The following is a 26,298-nucleotide window of genomic DNA, read 5'->3' on the forward strand; positions in this document are numbered from 1 at the left end:
TTTGGAATATTTTTAAGAAGATGGGGTTTGCCTTACAATTTGCACGTATCTGGTCTCATGCCAAAGAGTAACCGGTTGAGTGACTCTTACTCTTGTACACAGCAGATCAAACACTATCAGAGTAAAGTGAAGTTACTCCACTGCTGCAGTCCTCTACAATACTATTTATTTTTGCAACACAAAAACACACTTCAGCTATCAACACATACAACTGTGATGAGGAAAATCTTCATAAATTCACCTGCAACAAAACATTTACACAGGTGGAAGGCAGAGATAAAAGTTATTACAACTGGTCATCAGGAAAATTCATCCCTGAGCTTGAAGTAAGTCTGGCTTACTTCAAGAAACAAGCGAAGGACAACAGTATTGTCTTCCAGTTAGTTTCAAGTGCAGAGACTCATAGTTAGGGGAGGAATGTCAGTCCTGATTCTACAGAATCAGTGTTTGCCTGTCGCTCCTGATGGAGTATAATCAGGTTAAAATTACAAGCTACATGAACAGCACGACTAACTACCAGCACACACAACACAGAGCTCTCCTCGTCCAGGCACTGTGTAATGCTGTAATACACAAGAAACCTTGAGAGGAGAGTCCAGCCACCACGTATGGTCATATTAAAGCACTCAGGACAGATAGGAAATGTGACATCTCTGCCTCTGAGTCCTGGGATGCAGCACATTCCTGAAGGACCTCGGCGGGGAGGGACCTGTCAGGCTCCAGCAGAAATGGGTGCAGAGAACTCTTAATTAGTTTGACTGACGGCAGGCTTTGCTCCCGTTCTGGGGGTGACTCATGTTCCCTGAAGGGTCTTGGTACAGCCAACCCTTGTTTTCCTGCAACATTTCGAGAGAGCACAGCAGCAATTAAGTGTATTATTATTATTATTATTATTCACTGCACAAGTTTAGGCAAACTGGATTTCCCAGCCAACAGCTGGAAGGCTCACTCCAGGTTCCCCTGCTCTGACTCTCTCTGGGGCAACCCCTCTGACTCTTCATAGTTTGTATCATGATGTCTGTTTGTTTCAGACAGAATCCCAGAAATTTCTCTGCTGTTTCAAGGCAGGGGCCACAGGTCCCAGGGGGCATTCATTTGAAATGTAGTTAAAATACATCCCATCTTGCTAAGTGTGGTGTAAGTGCAATTTATTCACATTTCTACAAAAAACTTACTATAAATTTGTCATATTATCTTATTCATCATTTTACACCCATAAACATGAGACAAGTGGGGCTCATATAGAGGATTTTGTATCTATATTTTTTTATTCCAATGAAATGGAATAAAACTAGAATTGGCCAACTGATGTGCACTAAAACTATTTCTAACTAACCAAAATCATCTTTGCTCGGACAATTGTCTGTACACAGGTGTTCTCCCTAATCCCTAAGTGCTATCAATGACTACCTCTGCAAGTCCTTCTGTTGAAAACCCGCCACAGCTTTGTTGGTATGACCAAGAGACTGACTTGCAGTAGGTAATTTCACAGCTGGAGCCAGGCAGGCACCGGGCACGAGATCATGACCTACACTCTCAAAATTCAAGCTATGGTCCTCCCCCCAGGTCTTGTGGTCACTCCATAGCTCGCTGACACTATCTGGCACCGAGAGAGTTTGTGAGAGAACTAAGATTTGCCAACTCATTCCAGCTGTACTTCTAAGGGAAACAAGGCTGCAAAACCTCACCCAGATAAAGTCATACTGAGACTTTCTCCTCTTGGCCTCCTTTTGCCTTCCAAATTTCCACCTCTGCAGGAGCCAAGTGGGAGTTCTATCCTCATGAGCCCTTTCTGTCCCCATCAGCACTGTCTTCACAATGATCCTCTGCCTCGTCACTTGTGTCTTCATTGTTTACAATAGGAGAATCCTAAGCTGTTCCTCTCAATTACATTTCAAAAACAAAATGTAAACACGACCACTTTCCTGTTATTTTGGGCAAAAAGAAAGGTTTGTTGGCTTGCAGATGGTGGAATTAAAAAAAAAAGGAGGGATATGCAATGGAAAGAACAAAAATGTACACAAAACAATCTGGAATACCTAAAGCCACCTTTCATGCCATGCTGGTTTTGGCTGAGGAGTAACGCAGGTTTGATCGCTTTTGCTCAGGGTGGTAAAAACAAAAGTATGTGTCACATCACCTGGGGATGTTTTTTTCCCAAATTTTTATCTGTGCCTTGCATGCTTATGAGGATATTAATTAGTTCCTTCTGCCCTCCAGAAAGGGCTGCAGATCTAGCAATACTACCACTGTACAGTTACTTGAAATTTAAATGAGGCTTCTGGAGTGTATGACCCAAGTACTAAAAATAATGAATTCTTTTTCTAAGCATCTCTTAGCATGATTTCAAGATAACAAAACTGCTTTGTGAAAGCATATCCTCACTGAATAGGCTGATTTGTTAATTTTAATGATTCTGTTTCCTGGTCACAGACAATTTTACATATTAAACGCTATCCATGCCCAGATAAAATGAAAAAAAAACAAAGCAGGTTTTGACACAGTGGCAAAATAGTGTAGGAAGGTAATTGATTCAATAGCCCAGCAAAGACCTTCCAAACCCTGGTGAAGGATTTTCTAGAGCAAAGTGAGTAAACACAAGGCTCTGAACCATTCCTCCATCCCTGGGGTCATGCACCAACCCTGGCCCATTGTTATTACACACAGAGCAGCAGCAGAAACAAGCCAAGGACTCCAGAGGGATGAATGGAGAGCAGGGAATAATGAAGTGGGATGATATACATAAGAGCCCTTTAGCACATGGTTGCATGTGAATCTCTTTATGTTTCACCAGAGCCCAATAGATCAGGACAATAATGCAGGCAGACTTGTACTTGCCACTGGTGAATCAGAGAGCACCAAGACAGAGTCAGTTATGCTGCAGAATTATTCACAAACTGCAGCACTAAGCATGTCTACAGTAGTATCTCACACCCAGAAAGGAGAAATAAAGAAAGCCCCACTCTTCATGTCTGTTGTCTTTGCTTCTCTTTGCATCTAGTAATAAGGAAGTGGCATTTTGGCAGAAAAAAAGTGTGTTGTAGGTCACGTTTTATAGCAGTGCAGGCCAGTGATGACCACAAGGATTTAGGGATGTCACAAGGAGAACAGTCTACCAGACAGAGAGAAATTACCTATTTTGTGCTAGAAGTTTTTGCACCAAAAGCAATTTCAAAGCCAGGTGGAGGGAAAACAGTATCAAAATCGTATGTTAAATTTTGCAAATATGAACTGATTTTCTAACTTTTTTTTTTTAAATGAATAAAACCTGCCCTCTTTTTGAGAATAAAACCTGCCGTTGGCTGCTTATGAATATGAAGGATGTCTCAAATGTAGTAGTCATGGAATCACAGACTTGTGGAATGGTTTGGGTTCGAAGTGACCTTAAAAGTCATCTTGTTCCTGCCATGGTGGTTCCACTAGATCAGATTGATGAGTAGCCAGAGAACAATGCAAATACCTCAAAATGTATGAAAGTTTTTGGCAGGTCTGTTTTTCCTAAAAAATTTTAATGCTTATATTGTTTTGTCATTTTGGAAATTGAGTAAGCATTTTTTCAGCAGACACTGGTCACTCGGGGTTCTCTGGTTTGCAGTTTGTGTTGTTATTGTAAAATAAGCTCAGAGCTCCTGCTCTCCCAGGACTATCCACCTTTTACTGCCAACATTTCACACTATTTGACCAGACAGCAATTCTTCACTTGTCTTCCTTGAAGCAATCCTGTCCCATAATTTTCTGGCAGGAACTAGACAGTCTTTTCTGGTTTGCTTAGGTCTGCTGTCCTTTCTCTCTCACTAGTCTCACAAGTAAACAACACAAAATGCTTATTACATACTCTGTTGCTGTAGCATTTCTTATTTTCCGTGCCAAAGCCCTTGCATTTTAAAATATCTGCTATACTGGAATAATGAACTAAGAGAGATAGAGAATTAAAATCTCACACCTTTGCCATGGAAAAAATAAAAGGCAGTGGGAGACTAGGGAGTCCAGGTAATAGCTTCCCCTTTGAAAATGTACAGTGTTGAACTACTAATCATTATCTTTGTCCTCTTCATATTTCTAAAAGAATCATATTTGTAAATGTTACACAAAAGATGCAAAAGTATTCAGGAGAATGTTACATTTTTGCATATCATGGGTACTTTTGAAATGAAAACAGAGAACACTTGTATTTTTAAGGAGAGAAAGTGTTATTTTTGGTAAATTATGACAATGCAGAGAATGCTTGGACTCTTCATAGTTACTTTTTGCTTATAACAGAGAATCATTACAACTCAGTCAGGATTAACTCTGAAATGTAAACTTCAGTGAAACTAGTTGTAGATGTTGCTTAATGTAGATAAAGTCTGATGACTCCTAACATTTTCACAATCACATAAATTAACTATCTTTTATTTAGCACAGCAGTTATTTAATGGGAACTGTGGCAGGAACACAGCAAGTACAGAACAGCAACACAGAACTGTAATAACAGACTGCTGCCACTCCTATTACAGCTCAAGATGGGCTTGATTCTGATTTTAATTTTAATTTAATAGGTAGTCAAACAAAACTTGGTGTACATAGGCTGTTTCCAGTAACTCAAAATGTTTAATCACTCCCATGATACCAAGAGAGGTTTTATTAATCTCTTCTGGGCTGTTCAGCTTTTCAAACACAACCAATTTTCTCACACATCTCTTACTGACTGCATTCTCTAGGAAACAACCTCTATGAAAATTAAGCCAGTTACATGGGAAAAAGGGAATTGATTTGACATCAGACAGTTTCACATGGGTACATTTAGCTCTTGAGAGGAAGTATTCTTTATTATTAGCATGTAGTAACAAAGCAGTTTACATAGTGCTTACAAAGTGCCCTCACTTTTTCCTTCCTTCCCTCCCTCCCTCTCTCCCTGCCTCCCTCCATCCCTTCCTTTTCCCTCCTTGCTTCCCTTCCTTCCCTTTCTTCCTTCTCTCTACCCCACTTTGTCTTCCTCCCTTCTTTGTTTCTTTCAACAATCTCCCTAGTATCTTCTGCATGTATGCCAAATTCTTCCAACATTTTTCCCACCTAGCACCTTAAAGGACATTTTGATCTATGAAATTCCACCAACCACTTAGATCCCTTCCCTTCCCTCCTCTGCAAACAATTTTATATTTACAAATCAGACCCACAGTCCCATCATGGTTTACAGAGGAGACCAACACGAATAACTGGTGACTCTTTCCATGCATGATTCACAACAAATAAATAAGTATCTGTATGAAAACACAAGTGGTTTAACACAGTCAAATCAACTCAGCCAAGCTGTGAATGTGACAAATCAGTCCAGGGTATGTGTCTGAGGGGGAGAATACCTGTGAGTGCTTGGAGACCCAGTGTCGCAGGACGTTGAGGACGCGGTTTGTGGCCGCTCTGCGTATGATGAACTCCTTGTCACACGTGCGCTCGGAGTTGTTAAACCCTGGGTAGGAAAAAAACACACTTTGGAGTTTGTGGAGGTGGCAAAAATTCGAATAGGGTATGAGTAATTTTGGTAAACTCAAAGCTTATAGAATATCTGTGTGCAATAAAAGGAAAGGTGCCTCCCAGGCTGTGAAATGTGGCCATTTAGACCGATGAAATTCTGCAAGATCAGCAGAACACAAGATCAGCAGAATACAGCCTTGTCCATCACAATACAGACTAATACAGACACCTCCTTGGGTTGGCATTCAGTTTTAGAAAGATGAAGAATAATAGGCTGTGTCACTAAGTATCAATGTCTCCCTTCAGCATGGAAGAAACAAAATAAAATTTATAAAGAAATAAAGTGAATAAAAAAAAAAGTTGCTTGTTTGTTTTCCAGTGTGGAAGAATTTTACAGTAAGAACCAGGACTAGACCAAAAACAGACCTTCAATCAAGCAAATTACAGAAAGTATGATTTACAAAAGGGAAACAGGTGAATTTCAGAACTGGTAAAGAACAACGAGAAGAGAGTAGTTTAAACAGAGAGGAATAAAACGCCAACATAATAAATCTTCCTTGATAAGAGCAGTACTGTACAGGCTCCACTAACGAACACTGTTAAATAAGTTATTTGGTTTTTTTTACCACTGGGATGACATGAAGGTGGAAAGGTATATGGAAAGCACATTTATGGCCACTGCTGCCTGGAAACATACACATGCCAACTGCAGCATTTCCCCAAACATCTTTTAAAGACAACTTTGTTTGGTTTTTTTTTTTGGTCAGCAATACTTACTTAAAAAGAAATAGTTTTAAAAACAGAAAAGGAACTTTCTCCCTACATTCACATTATCTCTTCTTTCTCTTTTCATTCTGCTGCAGCTTTAACATTAATAAAACCTGTATGGTAAAAGTATGATTACACTATTTTAATATCAATAAAATTGCTACATTAAACCCCTGAATTTCTTTTAGAAATTGATATCTCTGAAGATATACTTGAGAAGTTCTTATTTTTAAAACTTTCTGTTAGATTTCATCTTATACTGTGCTCTCCATTTCACTCAGTGCATAGACCAGTAACAGCTGGAAAGACCCTTCCGTGTGACCAGAACTTTACTATTTTTTGGCATAAAGGCTGTTTCAGAGCCCGTGTATTATTATAAATAGCAAAGGCAGATTAAACTTCTATTTATTCTGTGATAAACCCACTGGAGGTATTTTAAAGGCTAGTCTTAGTTTTGCACTATTTTCATTAAAGACAATCCAGAAAATCCAAATTGCTGCTCTGCGTTTTTTGAAAGATGAGCTAGAAACTTACATCTATTATTGTTAGTTAGATCCCAATCCCCAAAAGTATTTTCTACACTTATGCTAATGGGCATTTTTTAAACTGTGGCATATTACACTGTGGGTGACATCCAAGATTCAATATCAAAGAAAGTTTCACAATGAAGCATTTTCAGGAGTTTCACTGCCTATAAAGAGAAAAATAAAGAAAATCTCTGAGGCTTTCTGAGTAAAAGGTAACACAGGCAACACTTTTTGTGTGTTAATTTTCTATGCCTTTCACAGTTAACCTATTGTACAAGTAGTTAGGAATACACATTATAAACTGTTCAATTAGTCACTTAATTGCAGCAATGAAAGTCACAATGAAAATTACATATTAAAGCAGCAAAGTCTGTATCAAGATAACATTAAGGAAAAGAAGTTTCAGTGAGCTACAAGGAAAACAGAGAGAAGCCTACAGAGATAGTTTCCAGTTAGCTACAAAAAGAATAAAATGAGGAAAGGAAAAAATTAAAGCCTCCAGAGATCACTTCAGCAAAATTTTATGGTCCTCAGAATTTCATCAATTTTTAAGCAGTAATTAGCTTGTTCCAGAGAACGAGCAACACATTCATTCTGATCCATATTCTCAGTACTTAATGTTCATGCTTCAAACCTATAAATGGAGATCTCCAGTGGTGTAAGAAAAGAACTCAGGTGAACACAGGTGCACATGTGAATTTAACTCCAGGAAGGTGATTCCTTGCACATCTTCAGACTTCAAATAAATCAGCAAAATGCATTTTTTTTCCAAAATAAAACTGGAAATCTGCTAACTCCATTCTGATCTCATTCTTAAATACCAAACAACTCAGAAAGATGGGATATGTTTCCTTCTTCACAAAGCATTTATAATGTATTGTTCTTTACACAAACAAAAATTAATCAAAAAATCCACAAGCAACACTCACTGTCCAAGACTTAAACCTGCAGATTCATGTTGAAGAAAATAATATTTATGACATTTCCTTGTGGAAAGGGAAGGGAGTGGAATACCCACTGTTCTCTGACTCAGCGTCCTCCCATTTGGATGCCTGGCTTTACCTCAAGGTTTTACATCAAGGTTTTACCTCAGGACTTGTTCTGAGTAACAGCAGAACCCAGGTGGGCACCAGATTCAGCAGCTTTAGTATCATCTCAAGAGAGTTTGGTTGAAGACAGAGACAATTATGCCGAAGAATAATAGAGGGAGTCTTTGGACCTTCCTGAGGCAACTGGAGTTTTTCACTAAAACTACAGACAAGAGTTACCATTTTTACCTATTCACCTATATATCAGAAGACTTTATAAGTGTAAAGTTATGCATAGATATGTATCAGCAAATCTATTCAAAACTAACATGGCAGCTCCCTTCCAGTCAGTACAGCAACAGCTAAACCCCCAACATTTAAAGCACAGGATTGTATCACTCCTGATTCTATGAAATTATGTCATACTATTGACCTAAAGAAAAGTTGGTCAATATTAAAGGTGAAAACAAAAGAAATCTCTATTTCTGATAGCCACTAAACAGATCTTTTCATTAACCAAAAGCTGAAAACATGTAAGAGAAAAGGTACTCAAGGACTGTGAAGACTGGTGTCCTAGTAAGAACAGCTGGGACCAGTTCATCACTGTATGGGTGTAACCCAAAACTGTGTATTCTATAGCTTTCCATGCCATTTCCGAGAAATTGTTATCAATAGACCATTTACACCATCTGCCCAGAGCACGCCTGACTCCTCAGGCTATAAACTGGGTGTTAAGAGGCCTTTGAGATAGGAGGATGCTCCTGTCCTCACACCCACTTTGGAACTCCCTGCCCTGAGGGAGGTACTGGGCATTCCTGTCTGAACCGGAGGATATATATAATCTTGGAGTCTTGGGACTTTTTTTAACCACTCGTGGGATCCAGAGAAAGACTGAGAGCACCACTCTCGACTGGACTGCAACCACCACTTTTCAACCAGACTGCAACCACCACTCTCGACCGGACTGCAATCACCACTGTAACAGCACTCTCACCAACAGGCTTTTTCCCTCTCCTTTTACTTTGGACTCAGGGGGCCCAACAAACACCACTCTGTTCATGCCCCAGGGTGCTGGGTTATACATTTGGGTTTTGTGGGTTAAAACCAATTGTTTGTCTGTATAATCGTATTTATTGTATTATTTTATTAAATTGTTATTCTGACTTATAATCTCCCTTTTGAGTTGGGTTCATTTCCCCTGCTGGTTTACCTTTAAACCAGCACAAATGGTGTTAATTTCAGGGATCTACAAAACTCAGAGAAAACCACAAAAAATGCAATATGAAAACAAGATAAGTAAGTATTGTTACTTTTTGGTCTTCTAACTTTGATAAAAAGCTCTAAACAAAATCCTAATAAAAACTTATTGCCTGAGCTGCATTAATGTAGAAGCAGAAATGTGCAAAACCAAGTCCATGGCTAGCACTGGTTTTGGTCCTCGTAACTTTCAAAGCCCCATGGATTTTGGGACAGAAACTGCAAAGGGGATGACCATGGAATAGGATCTGGTGAGGCCACTACAGACGTTCTTCAAGCAGCATCAGTGGACTTTAATGGTGCTATTTCCCACTGCAAATTCCTCCTAATGGTTCAGTTTACTGAACCATCTCTCCTCTGTCTGCCCACCCAATCCCCTCCTAATACCCATCCAAACAAAAACCTGAGCCATCATGACAACTGCAACAATTCCATGTGCACAGACCACTCATTCACGCACAACTTGACTGGTTCTGAAGGTTCATGTCACCACTGATGGATAACCCACGTGCCACCTGCTGCCTGCACTGCAAAAGGTGTCCACAGACTGGAGTTGTGAGCCACAGCTCAGGTGTTGATTTGCAAGGAACAAGAGTTCTATCACACTTCTGACAACATCTATGACAACATCCTTCCAAACAGGTTCCATTAACCTTTCAGTAGTGCTGCATACACTCTGTTACTCCCTACATACTTTTCCCACCTATTATGGGGCTAGGAACAGTTTTTAACTCTGCTTATAAAGTCCCTGGCATAATATTGTTGCTGTCTCTGACTTTCCTTGGAGGCACTTTTAGCTACCTAGGCTATAAATCTGTGTGGTTTGAAACATTACAAAATAAAATCACAGAGCCACAGAATCATTTAGGTTGGCAAAGAGCTCTAAGATCATCAGGTCCAACCACTCCCCCAGCACTGCCAAGGCCACCACTAACCCATGTCCCCAGGCGCCATATCCACAAGGCTTTTAAATCCGTCCAGGGATGGGGACTCCACCCCTGCCCTGGGCAGCTGTGCCAGGGCTGGACAACCCTTTTTGTGAAGGAATTTTTCCTGCTATCCAATCTAAGCCTCCCCTGGCACACCTTGAGGCCATTTCCTCTCATTCTGTCCCCTGTTCTCTGGGAGCAGACCCTGATCCCCCTCTGCCTCCACCCTCCTGTCAAGAGGTTGCAAAGAGTGAAAAAGTCCCCACTGAACCTCTTTTTCTCTAGGTTGAGCTCCCTCAGTCCTCTCCACTTCATTATAAATCTGAAAGTGCACATTGACAGTAACTAATTAATTTAATTAGGACTTGAATGGACCTGCCCACATCCAGACCCCACGGCGGAATAACCTGAAGCACTCCATGGTAAATATCCATTCCTCTACTGAAGGAAGTCATCTTTCCACATCAGAAATATCAGCAGTATTTCTAATCATTAATCATCTTAGTGGGCAGTTGCTTCAGTGAGTGCTACTTTCAAGTAATGTTCTTCACCATTATCTCTTGAGATTAATATATAGTGCTTCCACAAATAGTATCTGCACATAATGGTGATGCAGAACTTCCACCACAGGCTGTCAAACACGACATTAACCTGCCAGCATTTCTAGTTTTGCTGAAATACCTCTTTCAAAATTATTTAATCACTCTGTTCACATACTTGTCTTCAGATTATGTTATGCAAAATGCAGTTTCACCTTCACATGTTTTTCTTATGTGCACTTCAGTAAAAATCTAATATTTTTATAGCTTCTGCTATCACCAAAGTTTAAAAAAATAGGTGCTGAATAGACACAGATCTCAATACCTGTGGACAAAACCAGATTAAATTATAACAATACCTTATACATAAGACCAGAGCACATTTCAGTGGTAGATGTCTATTCCATTAATAAGGAAAACTGATGCCTCCACGTAGGATGGGACAGTGATTCCACCTTTGGAACTGCTGCACTCGGGACCAGATCCAAACATCTCATCACATGTCAGTGTGAGACAGAGAGCAGACCCTCCTCAAGAGCTACTAACAAGTCTCTATAGCAAAATCCTGCCCTGCTTTTTCTTGTTCTACTGGACAAACATGACTCTATCAGCAATTTATATTATCTCACCTTTAAAATCCACCTCACCCTTAAAATCCACCTCACCCAAGAGGAATGCTTGTATTATGTTAAATTTGTACTGGATACTTAAAAGAAACTAAATGCAAGCATTTGCTTTTCACTCAAGATGTCAAAAATTCTCACTCTAGTTACAGCAACTGTATTCTCCGCATTTTGTATTTCTGCATCTAGTGGAAGGTGCCACTGCCCATGGCAGCAGGGTGGAATGGGGTGGTCTGTTAAGATTCTTTCCAACCCAATCCATTCTATGAGGCTAAGATTAATACAGCAGCACATGATTCCTGACCACAGTAATTAACATGACAAAAATTTTGATGATATATCCATTTTCAAGGGTTTATCTTCACAAAAAGAACTCTGTTCACAAGAGTTAGTGGTAAGCAGTTTGAAGTCATGAACAGTGACTTCAACAAGTTTCTGGTGTCTTTCTTAGCAAAAAACCCCCTTCATTTCAGAAGCAGATTTGACATGTTAGTTTCAATGATAATAATATAATAATAATAATGGCCAGTCTTCGCGAACGAAGATTTTGGGAAAGGTCTTTCACCTTTCCAGCCTGCGCAATGGATTTTTTTTAGGTGAGACACAGCGTGCACTGAACTGAGCCCACCCTTTAATCCTAAGGTTCATCTGCCGGGGCCAAGCAAGCTTGGACAACGGCAGTGAGGTCCTCAGGACGTAGGTTTGTTTAGAGTGACCTTCTCATAGATGGATGGCCTCACAGGGCTAACGAGCTACCATCTGCCCGGGGGACTTGGGAATCGAACCTGGGTCGCAGCAGTGAGAGTCCTGCATGCTAACCACTAGGCCACCAGGGGTCCCCTAGTTTCAATGAACTACCCTGAAATCATGCACTGAAGCTGTGCTAGCACCTAACATGGGAGAAAACTGCACTCCAGCCTTTGGGGAGGTTCCAGCAAACCCTGGAGTCCCAGAAAGGTGGAAGGAGAACATTCATGGCTCACCAGACAGATGACAAATAATCAAAAAGACTCTCAAATGGAATTCTCTGTCTTGTGGGATTTTTTTTCTTTCTTCTACCTTCAGACCTTCGTGATGCAGTCATCATCACCTTGTATAAGAAGAAAGGTACTAAATCAGACTGCTCAAATTACCGTGGTATTACTCTGCTCTCCATTGCTGGCAAAATCCTGGCAAAAATACTTTTGAACAGACTAATACCCGCTATAGCAGAAGGAATTCTACCTGAAAGTCAGTATGGTTTCAGAGCCAACAGGAGCACCACAGACATGATATTTGTTCTCAGACAACTGCAAGAGAAGTGTAGGGAACAGAACAAAGGTCTCTATGTAACATTTGTCGACCTCACCAAGGCTTTCGATATTGTGAGCAGAAAAGGTCTTTGGCAGATTTTGGAATGTTTAGGTTGTCCCCCCAAGTTCCTTAAAATGATCATCTCTCTTCATGAGGATCAGAATGGCCAAGTCAGATATGGCAACACACTTTCTGAGCCCTTTCTAATAAAGAATGGTGTGAAACAAGGCTGCATTCTCGCTCCTACCCTATTCACAGTCTTTTTCAGCATGATGCTCCAAAGGGCCACAGCAGACTTCGATGATCAGGACGGTATCTACATTCGATACCGTACTGAGGGAAGCCTATTCAACCTAAGGCGACTGAAGGCCCACACCAAGACCTTAAACCATCTTGTCCGGGAGCTGCTCTATGCTGATGACACCGCCCTTGTTGCACACACAGAAGCAGCTCTGCAGCGTCTAACATCCTGCTTTGCAGATGCTGCTGAGCTTTTTGGGCTGGAAGTCAGCTTAAAGAAGACTGAAGTTCTCCATCAACCTGCACCTCAGGAAGTCCCCCATCATCCCCACATCACCATTGGCCAATCAGATCTCAAATCAGTCCAGCAGTTCAATTACCTAGGCAGCCTCATCTCCTCGGATGGTAAGATTGACGGGGAGAAAGACAACAGGTTAGCGAAGGCATAGAGTGCTTTTGGAAAACTCCATAAAAGAGTATGGCATAATAAACACTTGAAGAAAAGTACCAAGATCAGTGTTTACAGAGCCATTGTGCTGTCTACTCTCTTATATGGTTCTGAATCATGGGTCATCTACCGCCACCACCTGCGTCTCCTAGAGCGCTTCCATCAACGCTGCCTCTGTACAATCCTAAACATCCACTGGTCAGATTATGCGACCAATACATCTGTTCTAGAACAAGCAGCAATCACAAGTATTGAGGCCATGTTGCTGAGAACACAGCTGCGCTGGGCAGGGCACGTCTCCAGGATGAAGGACCACTGCCTCCCTAAGCTCCTACTCTGTGGTGAACTTGCCACTGGCTGCCGCAAGAGAGGAGCCCCGAAGAAAAGATACAAGGACTCCCTGAAACAACAACTCAGCCTCGGGCATATTGATCACCATAACTGGTCTACTCTGGCCTCCAATCGGGAGGCCTGGAGACACACCATCTATAACGCTGCTGATGCTTTTGAGAAAGCACGCAGGATCACCCTTGAGGAGAAAAGACAACGCAGAAAAAATCGAGCCTTGCAGAATATAGGAGTCTTTCTGCTGTGCCTTTTGCAACCGGACATGCCTTTCTAGTATTGGCCTTTTTAGCCACCAACGCGCTTGCAAGAAATGTGGGTAGAGCCCTTCCCAAATCTTCGTTCGCGAAGCCTAGCCATGACTGACTGACTGATAAATATGCTCAAGGGTTGTAGGCCAGTTTCACAATTCAGCCTGGCTTGAATCCAGAAAGCTTAGGCTTAGGAAACATCAGTGCTACTTTCTGACCTGAATAAAGAATAAATACAAATGCCAGGCTTGGAGCAGAACAGTTTTCATTCACAGATTAAAACTGAAAAAGCCTCTCCAATATATGCAGGACAAAAGAAAAGCCTTCCCAATACATAAGCAGCCTAAAAAACCTAATAATATATTTTTTTCTTTGACATATCTAAGAAAGTTTGGATGTTTATAGATACCCATCTTTATTGGTCACACATTCTCGAGTAAATAATCGAGTTTCACACATTTTAGATAAGTGATAGAGACTATCTTAATGTTGATAAGAAACCTAAACTACCAGTGATTCTGCCCTCCTTTTCATTTCTTTAATTATGATAACAGGTTGTCATACATTAGCCAGCTGAAAAATGGCAGAGCTGGAGAAGAAAACCATAATAACTGAGATGAAAAGAAGCATGAAGACGGTGAGATCTCATTCACTGCATAAAGTACAGCATATTTGATCAATAACACAATCCTTTCTTTTTTTTTTAGTTATTGTTAAATGATCTTAGAGGTCTTTCCCAAACTAAACCATTCTGTGGTTTTCTATATAAGCAATCTGAGGCTTGAAAGCAGGAGCTATAACATCGCCACAATCTTTTGGCTTCCTCAGTTTATAAGAGTGGAATATTTAATTGTTTACTTTCTCATGTTTCGAGTTTGTTTCACAAAGGGGTTATAAACTCATGGAGTCAGAAATGACTATTGAAACCCAGAAGTCTGAGTACAATGCATTTCAGGCATTTAATTTCACTTTCACTGGTCCTTGGGACATATGAAATCATTTTGTTCTAGGAAATATGCCACTGAAAATCCCTGTTGTAACCACCCACGTCAGAAATAATTCCAAGTATATATTTGATTCTTCCGCCTAAAGCCTCTGCCACAAATGCTATCTAACTATCAAATGAAGTCAAGGGATTATAGTCTTAGTAAGGTAAATCCCATGGACTCACATGCACCAGCTGATGTACAATAGTGTAACACAGATAGAGTTGTAGTGACTGTGTTTAATTTCTGCAAAATATTTAAGGGAAAGCTTGGTGAACTATTTTTAAATGACCCTTGCTTTAAGAAGGCTTTTTCTAATCAGAGAAATATAAAGAACACAGCACTGAGACAAAGCAGTCATGTCACGATTATGCGAACTTGAACTAAATCCAGCAGTCTAAAAATATATCAGTCCAGCAAAACAATTTTATTTTAATGGATGGGAGAGAAAGGCAAGTGGCTAAAGAATACTTTCAAGATCAAGATACTATTTTCTCTCCTCACCATAACACCAAGGTTGCTCTGACAATTATGATAATCTATGATATTATATGTTTATAACATGACTACTACAAAGGATGAAATTATTCCTTTTAGCCCAAAGAAATATTCAAATCTGAAAATTTGTCATTAGAAGTCCTAAAAAAAAGGGTTACTGCTATAGATATAACTAGCACACACTCTTGAGATTTCTGGGGTTTTAATGGAGATACTGTCTCAGGAGACCACATCAGAGTCTCACTCTTGAAAAAGAAATCTTTAAAGATTGCTGAAGACTGAAAACATACTTGCAGTTACAAGTTATACAACTTCTTACTAAAAATCAGTAACTCAGAGTAAAAAAACCCAAATAATCTGCATTTTTTTAAGCTAAAATTCAGCAGCAATAGAAGAACATCCTATTCTTTTCTTCTTTTAGCAACAGCAAGGAGAGAGAGAAAAAGGAGTCAATGTCATCACCAAACTTAATTCTAAATTTTCGTACACCCATATACATCTTCAAAATTGTATTTCTTTGCACAGAAAGAGCCGTTTGCGTGTCCATGCATGTGTAAACTCCCAACCCCAATTCTTCTAGTAAAATTTTAGGCAAAACCACCCAAATCTTGTGCCTTTATTTATAGTTGTATCTCTAGGAAAGAACAGATCCTGAATTTCAAAGGCTGTTGCTGCCAATTGTGTTTTCAGATTTCATAATATAATGACAAATGTGCCACGTAACAGCAGAACTTTTTCCTATGACTTATATAAAAGAACTACTGGGAATGACGGCAAAGAATAAAAGCCTTTTTGAACAGTCTTTCTTAACAACTATATTGGTGACTCTTTAGTACACCTCAGACACCTTTTTTTACTGCAGCAGTGTTTGAATTATCGTCCATGAATAATTACAGAAATGGCAATACTGCAGCTCGTATTTCTTTGAGTTTATTCATCAGTCAAGTGTGTTTGCCTGTGTTCCTGCTATGCCTCCTTATCTTCAGGGAGCATATAAGCAATTTTTACCCGCTGATGTATTTCTACATTTCAAATGATCCCTGGCTCTTGATTTCCTTAATTACACATCATCTAAACTCATGACTTGCTCTGCTATCAATATGAAAAGTATAGCAGATCTTTACTGCATAATGCTCACAATTGTTTCAAGAAATATTCAAAGTAAGCTTTCAGACCTTCAAAATGCTTAGTGTTGCCCTACCACAAAGAAAGACTTAAAGTCAATGTAGAGCTAGAAAGAGAAGATTACAAAAAAGTAGCTTTGGAAATTTTTACCTCTAGTTCCTCTGGGTTTTTTAAGTTAAAGGAAGTAGTTTGTGGAATTATTCATGTTATTTTTAATGTTACTAGGAATAAAGGTTAAATGGAAAGGAGGCAATAATTGCAAAGATCCAAATGTATCATTTTTCAGACCATCTGTGAACGGGTAGTTGGCTGTCAGGCAAAACAAAAACTGGCAGGATGCATAACAGGCATTAAAAAATCTCTGAACAAAACGTCCATCTCGCAAGCAGCTTCCAGACCATTTAGGACTGGGGCAGAATGGAAGCCTAAACAAATACTGATGATTCAAGCAACACTTGGGCTCAAGGGGGGGCGGGGGGGGGGACGGGAAATCCACCCTATGCACAGCACTGCAGCTGCCTGGGATTTAGTGCAATAGGTCAGGAAATACAGACTTTACAAATCTGTAACTCAGGAAATGTCCAGAGAAAATACTTATTTCCTGATTAGCCAGCTCCTCTAACAAACTAGAATAAGAAAGTCATTCAAAATCAAGGAATACATAAATATAAGTCGGAGAAAAAATAAAATTGCCATTTTCCCCTGTTTTTTAACTCCCAGGGCAGGGATCACATGAGACAAACTAACTTTCATTTTCAAGCCACTGTTTTAACTCAAAGCTATTGCTCTAAGAAAACTGCAAGGGAAGATTCAACTCATTTTGAACATCACAGTGTTAGCCCTGGTCACCCTGCTTTGGCAATGACATCTGGGCAGCTCCTGATAATCCCCCAGCCTCAGGAAGGAATCATGGTTGGGTCTAAACCAGGGGGTTTTTGTCACAAAACCTTTTTTCAGTGAAGAACAGTGTCAGCTGAGAAGTAACTCAATGAGTATTTCCCACTTGGAGTTTTTTAATTGAAATGGGAGCACTAAGTTCAATGTTCAGGTCTCAGTGCTTCTCACACCTCTATGAAGAAGTGGGTCTGGCAATCTCATCAAAATGTGTTCCCAAGAGGGAACAAGTACTCACTTTCCCAATTTCTGACTAGAGCCATTAGTCAAACAAAATTGACAAGTTAAAAAAATGTTGGTTGTCCTGAATAAAAGACCAAAGGAGTTTAACAAATCCTACACCAACTCCTTTCTGGAAACTAAGTATCTTAGATCCCTGACAGAAAGGGGGGACCAGTGAGGGTCAGAACACAAGCAGGATTGATAAGCATGACATGATTTGATGGCACCCTGCACCTCTGACATGAGGCAGGTGCCCTCAAATTCAATCTTGTTGTTTCATGTGGGAACCCATGACCTGAAGATGCACAGTTAAAATTAGGATCTTCTTCCAACTGCTTAGAAATAGTCTCATCTCAATCATTATTGGGATATCACAAACACAATTGCTTTATTTTTGGTCTGGATTTAGAATGAGAAAGTTCCATAAAGCTTTTCAAGTACAAGGAATGAGAAGTTATAATCCAGAAAATTACTGGAGTGCAAAATAACTAATAGTGAAGTTTATGGCATTATAGTGGATATCAACTAGAAAAAGACACACATTTTCTGGTTTTGCTTAAACACAGATACTTAAGTACAAAGTCAGGAGGAAATACACTCCCTTCCAGAGGTCAGCATGTAACCACTGATGCAATTGGAAGCATTTAGCTCAGCACAGAAGTGGATTACACAGCTAGCCACATAATATAGAATCCAGCTTGATATCACATCAGATATCATTTGCTTGCCTTTCACACAACATTCATCATACCAAGGAAATCTCTCTCTGCTTGTCCTCTCACAATGAAAAAAAGAAAGCAAAAATGTCCTTTATAAACCTTGCTTCGTTCCAATCTTTACCAAATTCCTTACTAACTCAGCTGCCTACTCTAGAACTTCTGTCTCAGGAAATGTAATGGTGTAATGCCACTGTTTAGAATTAGGGAAATACTCCCTGAACAGCATATCTGATATCCTTGAATGCAGAACTATATACTCTATCTGCAGGACACTGACAACAGAGGAAATATTGCATCTTTTTAAAGCATAACGAGTGTTTTTACGTGGTTTCCATCTCAGGGACCAACAGGATCCCACTGGGAAGGCATGCCTGCATTATTTTGCACGTGCAGGCCCCTCCTGGCACAGCTGCGTCCAGTACACAGACCCACCGGTGAGCACACAGGGCCCTGTGTCATTTGGCACAATTTGCATCATTCCATTATTCCAATTAGTGCTTCTGCCAGAACAAACAAAACAAAAATATTGTCACACTGGGAGCTGGCAAGTTGTTCAAAGCCCATGTTCAGTAGAACCATTTCAAAATAAAAATACTGATTTTAGAATTAACTATTTTTATTCACGTTGTGTTAGATATTCTTAGCAGACAACAAATTCGTGTGTTTGTTAAGCTTATGTAGGTACTGTTCAAAAAATGGCACTGTTTTGTTAATTTGGCTTCATCCATACAACTATTCAATGATTTTAAGCAAAGCTTGAATCTGTTCTACTCACACAGAACACCTTCATGATTTATGAGTATTGACAAGTATTAGGGCCTGCACAGAGAGCAGTTTCAGTAAATGAACACCAAAAGATGTTTTTTCTTTTTTCTTTAAAAATCAGTGCATCTTGCTGATCCTGACACAGTGCTCTCATTCTGTGCACAACAGATATAAATCAAAAGTTAAGGAGGAAAAAAGACCAAACACATTTGAAAGAATTGTACAAAAAATAAATCAGTGAAATTTCCAAGTTCTACAAGCCACAAGTGAAAGAAATAATTTTCCACATAAATTGTTTTTATCCAGTGCTAGAGTTTGTGCGGTTGCTGTGTAGATTTTATGCTGTTTCATAACTCCTGCAACATCTGTAAGATTTCTGCAGCTAAATTACAAGTGATTGGTGAGTGTTTTGGCAGGAGGTTCCTCTCCCACGTTACCAGTCTCCTTTTTTTGACACTGGCTGTGTGACAGACTCTCAGAGAAGAGGAGGAATTCACTCCCCGAGAGACAGGGCTCGCTGCAGCTGGAGCTCCACGCGAGGACTATTCATGGCAAAGCTAAAAGAAGAGATTAGCAGGATACCCGCTAGGATAAGACCATTCACAATACAATTTATGTAGGACTTTTCTGTGTTATAAGACAGACATCAGAGCAGATCTGCTGGAGAACTTCTGTATGGATTTGGGAAGATGTCTCTGACTGAAGCAGAAATCAAGAAATCAAGTTTTGCAGAGGTGTATGAACACAGTGTGAAGAAACTAACAAAACCCTTTCCTATGACAGAATCTGTTAGTATTATTATCCTACTTTTATAAATTGGGAAAAGAATGAAGGTGTGCAACAACCTATATGGTGACAGAGCACTTCAGCTGCAGCAAGCCATGAGCCATCCAGCCATCCTTCACATCCCTCTGAACAGAAAGGACATGAAAAGACAGAACATTCTGTTTATCCCTACTGTTCATATTATCATCCATACAGGCTCCAAGCTGTGCACCTGGGGTGCTTTATTTAACTTTCTGTATTTTCACTTCCTAGTTCTTTTTATCTTTGTCATGCTGTTAAAATAAACAAGGAGTCTTTCTGCTGTGCCTTTTGCATCAAATCTTGTCTATCTCGCATTGGCCTTTTTAGCCACCAGCGCGCTTGTAGCAAATGTGGGTAGAGCCCTTCCCAAATCTTCGTTCACGAAGCCTAGCCATGATGAATATGCAAATTTTTTGGAAGAGAATAGACAAAAACATCTCTAGCATATGCAGAGATTAAAAGTTAACCAGACAGATGAACTAAACAATGGACAAGTAGTACAGCTTGCCATCATCAAAGCAGTTGACTGAAAAATAACAGAAAATAATGGCAAAAAAACCAGTAAGTTAGAAAAGAACTGCTGAAGGGCATAAGAACCTGAACCATCCTGATTTAGAGAAAGGTTTCATACACAGTTCACGTCCACTGCAGTGCTCCTCTGTCTAAAGAGAAGCAAAGCCAAGGTACACTATGGGAGAGCTGTTCAGGGCTTTGCATAATTATCGGTACCTAAATTGTCATAGCATGGGGACAATTCTAAAATGTTATGGCCAGTACTCTCCACAGAAGATAATTAAATGTTCTTCATGTCTGGTTCTGACAGAGTGTAATTACAGGACCTTCCTGTGAGTCTGTTAGCCTGCTTGCCTCAGTGCATCCCTGAACAGTCAGAACTGGGAGAAGAGCTAAAAGCATCGTACCCTGGGAAAACAACATTAAACAACCAGAAGGAAACCCCAAAAAACCCTCCTCAAAATAAACAAACAACTAAATAAACAAACAAATAAAAAAATTTAAAAGAAGTTAAAAAACCCCACCAAACCCAAATCCCCCCCCACAAAAAAACCCCACAACCCAATAAAACAACACTACCAAAATACAAGACATCCAGAAAGCTTCAGGCAACAGTGAGAACAGAAGACAGACACATAGGTGACTTGTACCTGCTAATATTCTCCACAACCTCCAACTCATTTCAAATCCTGGTCCTATTCTACTTTGCCAGTCTGGTAACTCAAATGACTCCTGTCAGGTAACTGTCGTCCACTTTTGAACCTTCACAATGTCCCTCAGCAGAATCTCACCAGGCTTCTATTCATTACACAAATTCTGGATTTATACTGTGGTACCATAATAGTCTTCTCTGTTCCCTTCCTAATAATTCCTGATGTTTCCTTTACCTTTTTGGCTCTTGCTGAGCACCAAGATCATTTAAGGAAACAACCTGTTATCCTCAGATCTCAGTCCCGAGCCAATCCTTTCAGGTGTAGAGCTCAGACTGTTTTTCTTCGTGTGTGTCACTTAGTATTAATCAACACTGAATTTCATCTATTCATATTTTCATATATTCATATTCCATGCAGGAGTATATTAAATGGCACACACCAAAATGCCTGCAGCAGGGAAGCCAAGGACTGACTGAAAAAAAGGAAGAAACCCCACAAATCTCATTCACTGCCCAGAAATGATTCACTGAGTGATCATGTCCATCCTATGAAGTGAATGAGACAGGAGACCACAAGGAAAAAAAAGGTATTATGTAATAAAAATCTCATAATCATGGTAACATATACATGGGAAATAAATAAAATTATTTGGTTTACCCAAAATTGAACTTCATGACTCTGTAGCTTTAATACCATCTCTATCATGATTAATTGCACTAAGTTACAAAACAGATGATTCAACAGTTCAAACTGTGGTTTGTAGCCTTGAATTTTCATACTGATCACAGGTGGACACCAGATTACTCCAGTTCAGTCTCCTGAGACTCCCCACCACACATTTTCTTGTCAAATCTGCTGCACAACCCTCTCACTGTTTTTTACATCACTTAGGAGAATGACCTTGAATGAAGAACTACCTTAAACAGCAACACGAAAAATAGCTCATGAATATTAGGGATGTTGTTTTTCCCTTTTGCAGCATTCTCATGTTTGATATTCCTTCAAATGACTGCATAATTGTAGATCATATTTTCTCTCATTCTTCAGTGTTATGAATATTGAAAAGCTGTGATTTTAACAATACAAAAGCAGTAATTTTTAATTTAATTGGCTCCTAGTGGGAAAACCCCGTATTTTTCACTCTTATTTTGCTTTTTGGACAATTAGTAAACACACTGGAATTAACTCATAAAGCAAATTGTGTCAATGATTCCATGGCAGTGTCTGATTCCAAAGGCAAATAAAAATTACTGAATAATGTTTGCAACAGGTTCATCATCTTGAGTGCGATCATATGGCATGTACAGGACAACCGAGTGATCAAGCCTAGCCAGGATGGGTTTAAGAAGGGCAGGTCCTGCCTGACCAACCTGATCTCCTTTTATGATCAGGTGACCTGTCTAGTGGGTGAGGGAGACACGTGGATGTGTCCACCTGGACTTCAGCAAAGTCTTTGACACTGTCTCCCACAACATCTGCAAAAGCTGCAGTCCATGGCTTAGACAGGTGCATCTTCCCGAGTTAAGGACTGTGGATGGCCCAGCCCAGACAGTGGTGGGAATGGTGCCACATCCAACTGGTGTCTGGTCACTCATGGTGCCCCCCCAGGGATCAGCGCTGGGCCCAGTCCTGTTCGATGTCTTTACTGATGATCTGAATGAGGGGACTGAGTGCATCCTCAGCAAATTCATGGATGATATCAGGTTGGGTGGGAGTGTTGATGTGCTGGAGGGCAGGAAGGCTTTGCAGAGGGATCTGGACAGGTTGGATCCATGGGCTGAGGCCAACAGGGTGAGGGAAAAGGTCAAGTGCTGGTTCCTGCCCTTGGGTCACAACAATCCCATGGAACACTCCAGGTGGGGAAACAGGGGCTGGAAAGCTGGAAAAGGCCCTGGGGGTGCTGGTGACAGCAGCTGGACATTAGTCCAGGTCTGCCCAGGTGTGCCCAGGTGGGCAAGAGGCCAATGGTCCCTGTGCTGTCCCAGCCATGGTGTGTCACAGGCCCAGGGCAGTGCCCGTCCCTGTGCTGGGCACTGCTGGGGCCACACCTTGAGTGCTGGGGGCAGTTCTGGGCCCCTCAGACAAGAGAGACATTGAGGGACTGGAGCATGTCCAGGGAAGTTAATGGAGCTGGGGAAGGGTCTGGAGCACCAGGAGCGGCTGAGGGGGGGCTCAGCCCAGAGACAAGGAGGCTCAGGGGGGACCTTCTCGCTCTCTGCAACTCCCTGACAGGAGGGTGGGCCAGGGAGGGGTTGGGCTCTGCTCCCAGGGAACAAGGGACAAGAGGAAACTGCCTCAAGCTGTACCAGGGAGGTTCAGGTTGGATATTAGATGGAATTTCTTCTGATTAGACATTGGAAGAGGCTGCCCAGGGAGGTGGTGGAGTCGCCATCCCTGGAGGTGTCCAAGGAATGACTGGTCGTGGCACTCAGTGCTCTGAGCTGCGGGACACGGTGGGGATTGGGCACAGGGTGGACTCCATGGGCTGCGAGGGCTTTTCCGACCTCAGTGATTCTGTGATAAAGTTACTAAAACTGAACATTACTGTCTTGTAATCTAAAGATCACAGGAAGTGCACAGGAGTAACAAGAGCACTGATCCATGCTTCCGCAGAAATTATCATGATGCTTTCTCACTTATCAAGCAATGACCACAACTTCAGACACAGTGAGTACAAAATCCACTGACATCTATGGTGATGATTTACTGTCTTGCACAGAATTTCATGAGTAAATTTCAGACTGAGGTCTTCAAAGCAGTTTCTTGTCATTCCAATGGTGAGGATGAAAAAGAGACAGGTGTGAATTTACAGTCAGATTGTGCTTTTTCACATATAATCAAAGTGAACTGTGGGTTTGAGCATGTCAAGGCAAAGTGACATTGATTTTGTAGAGTTTAAGAAAGTTTTTTATTTGTAACATGACAGGACTTGGTTAGTGGAAGATATCAGTATGTCAAAGGGTACACAGTAAGGCAGCAAACACATTCAAAACTTAAATCAAGTATTTTATGTTGCTTTAAGTACCTCCAGTCAGTAGACTACCATAGCTGCTTTCCAAGGAACATACAGTACACACCTGAAATAATTTTGTTAAGTAAAACTGCTCTTATATATACAAACCTTGGACATAAAAAAGCTCATTTTCAAAATAAAATCTTAGATTGTAAGTGAATTAAAAAAAAAAAAAAAACAAGGAAGATACTAACTAGAGGTTTAGCAGACCACATATACACCAAATATTAACCTTTCAGTAGTAGGCTGAAACTAATAGGGTTGGAAAGGACCCTAAAGATCATCTTATTCCAACCCCACTGCCATGGGCAGGGACACGTTCCACTAGACCAGGTTGCTCCAAGCCCCATCCGACCTGAGCATGTATTCTTCAGAACATAACAGGTAAGTTCTTGAGAAATCTTTAGCTTTAGAGAACCCAGGTATTGCACTGTTACCTCTCTTGCACAGCACACCTCTCACCTGGTGGGCTACCGTGCCCCGCTGCAGCCGTAGCAATAGCAAAAGCAGAAGCAGGAGAAACTGAGCAGTGGCTGTTATCAGCAGCTTGCACTGTAAAGGAAAAAGACAGGGAAAAGATTCCACATACTCTTCATTAAACAACAGTAAGATTTAAAATCTTCACTAACATTTATACTTCATGGACACTTTCTGCTTTCATTGTCAGATGACTTTATGTTAAAGACAACAAAAGTATCATATTTGTGGTTTAAGCTTTATTTCCAAGTCAGTATAATTAATGCTGCTGTAGAAACAATATCTAAGACACTGCTGAGATGAGAAACAAGTATATAAACCAAACAGAAGAAGAAAAGAACAAAACACACGCACAAAACAAAAACAACAACAACAACAACAAAACCACAAAAAACAAACAAACAAAAAAACAACCAAAAAAAACATTAGGAAATGAACCTAAACAAAAAGTCACATCAGAGAACTAAGCATATTAACCAGATTCCGACAAGTAGAATCAAATGTGTTTTCATTGCTTCCCTGGATGAGTAGAGTTTTTCAGAATTTACCAAACTGCTTTCTAGAGGGAGTAGAAAACATTGCCTCTGACTAGTACTCAGATAATACAACACTGTTGCCTACAGTTTCTAACTCCAGAATCTTGCCATCTCACCACAAACAGGCTCAATCACAGAAAATTACTATTGATTTAAATCTAAAGTGTCTCAGCAACTTACTAACAGGTGAGAAGCCTCTGCTCTGGTTTTGTTTTAGTCCCAGGTACAAAATACCTGCCCAGAAACTTGGCTCAGGAGCTGGCAGTGTTTTAAGTGGACACAGCTCCCAGCTCTGCTAATGATTTCAAAGAGCCACGCGAGAGCTACTTGAGGAGCTCCACCTCTAGCTTTTTCCTCTTCAATTGAGCAGTTTATTCAAATTTTGGTTTGAATAATATGACACCATCTGTAAATGTTCAATGTTATACAAAGAAACTGACACAGTCACTCCCCATTGACAACAATGGGTGTTGTGTGTTTCGTGATTACAGATGGTGCCAAAAATATGTCCCCTCAGTAGCTGAAAAAAATCTGTTGAAGTCTTGAGAGTTTTGTGAGAACAGGACTGATTCAGTCCTAAGCACATCCTGCTTGAGCTATTTAAGAACATTGAGTCATACTGAAGTCCCAATATGCTTCCAAGTCTCATTATTGATACTCAAATTTAACAGGCATACTTCACATTTTAATGGCTTTTTTAAATACTATTAGTAATACCTGAGAAATAAAGAAAATACAAGCAAAACAGATTATTCAAATATTATTACTACTTTCTAATATCCTGCAAAGGTTACAGCCACAGTGATTTAGCTCTCTAAAGTGACTGACAGAGCCGAGGCACCTCAGTTTCTCACCTCCTGGCTGGCGGTAGCGGAGGTGACGTGGTGTCGAGGGGGATCTGCATGGCGAAAGCTCTGTGGTGTCCACTACTGAGGTGCTCTCAGGGATAGTCCTGTCCACTGACACAGAATCCAGAACTGCTGCTTTAAAAGAGAATTAAATGTCAATACTGGTGTGATCATGCATAATTTGGGTTTATAGTTGTTCTAAACAGTGCAGCTTCTGGAACTTGCCATGAAATTTTTCCATTAGTTCAGCAATAATTATCCTCTGAATAGAGTTAAAGGAGTAGGAAAGTTTTGTACCAATGACACAGACACACAAAATCTCATAAATAAAGAACCAGGTGAAAAACAGCAAGTTGTCAGTTTTAAAAATAGGTTGTGTAATACTGTAGGAGAATATGCGGTGATGTGCACATGTCATAAGGATACTTGAACTCATAGATTTTGTATGAGCTAGGGAAAATAATCCTTGTTTGATAACTGTGTAATCGAAATCTTCCAATAAAATGGCCAAACTGCACTGGAGAGCAGACTACTCCATGGGGC

General features: G+C 40.4%; 2 protein-coding genes across 7 annotated transcripts in view; both read right to left on the reverse strand.

Moving 5' to 3' along the window:
• Nucleotides 1-26,298, reverse strand: part of ATG10 (autophagy related 10) — a 528,134-nt gene that overhangs the window by 338,611 nt on the left and 163,225 nt on the right. The gene's annotated exons all lie outside the window — the stretch shown is intronic.
• The window catches only part of RASGRF2 (Ras protein specific guanine nucleotide releasing factor 2), a 114,579-nt gene that overhangs the window by 22,023 nt on the left and 66,258 nt on the right, over nucleotides 1-26,298 (reverse strand). For 2 of the 3 annotated variants that reach the window (XM_027708799.1, XM_027708798.1), the window contains exons 16-18: nucleotides 25,762-25,890; nucleotides 24,357-24,446; nucleotides 5,340-5,446 (exon numbers count right to left, since the gene is read on the reverse strand). In XM_027708799.1, coding sequence (XP_027564600.1) covers nucleotides 5,340-5,446; nucleotides 24,357-24,446; nucleotides 25,762-25,890 — 326 coding nt within the window. The remainder of the gene's footprint in view (nucleotides 1-5,339; nucleotides 5,447-24,356; nucleotides 24,447-25,761; nucleotides 25,891-26,298) is intronic. The other variant, XM_027708800.1, reaches the window with a different exon arrangement.

This window comes from Neopelma chrysocephalum, unplaced genomic scaffold (assembly GCF_003984885.1).
Source record: "Neopelma chrysocephalum unplaced genomic scaffold, ASM398488v2 Primary Assembly neopelma1_96545, whole genome shotgun sequence".
Classification (NCBI taxonomy): domain Eukaryota; kingdom Metazoa; phylum Chordata; class Aves; order Passeriformes; family Pipridae; genus Neopelma; species Neopelma chrysocephalum.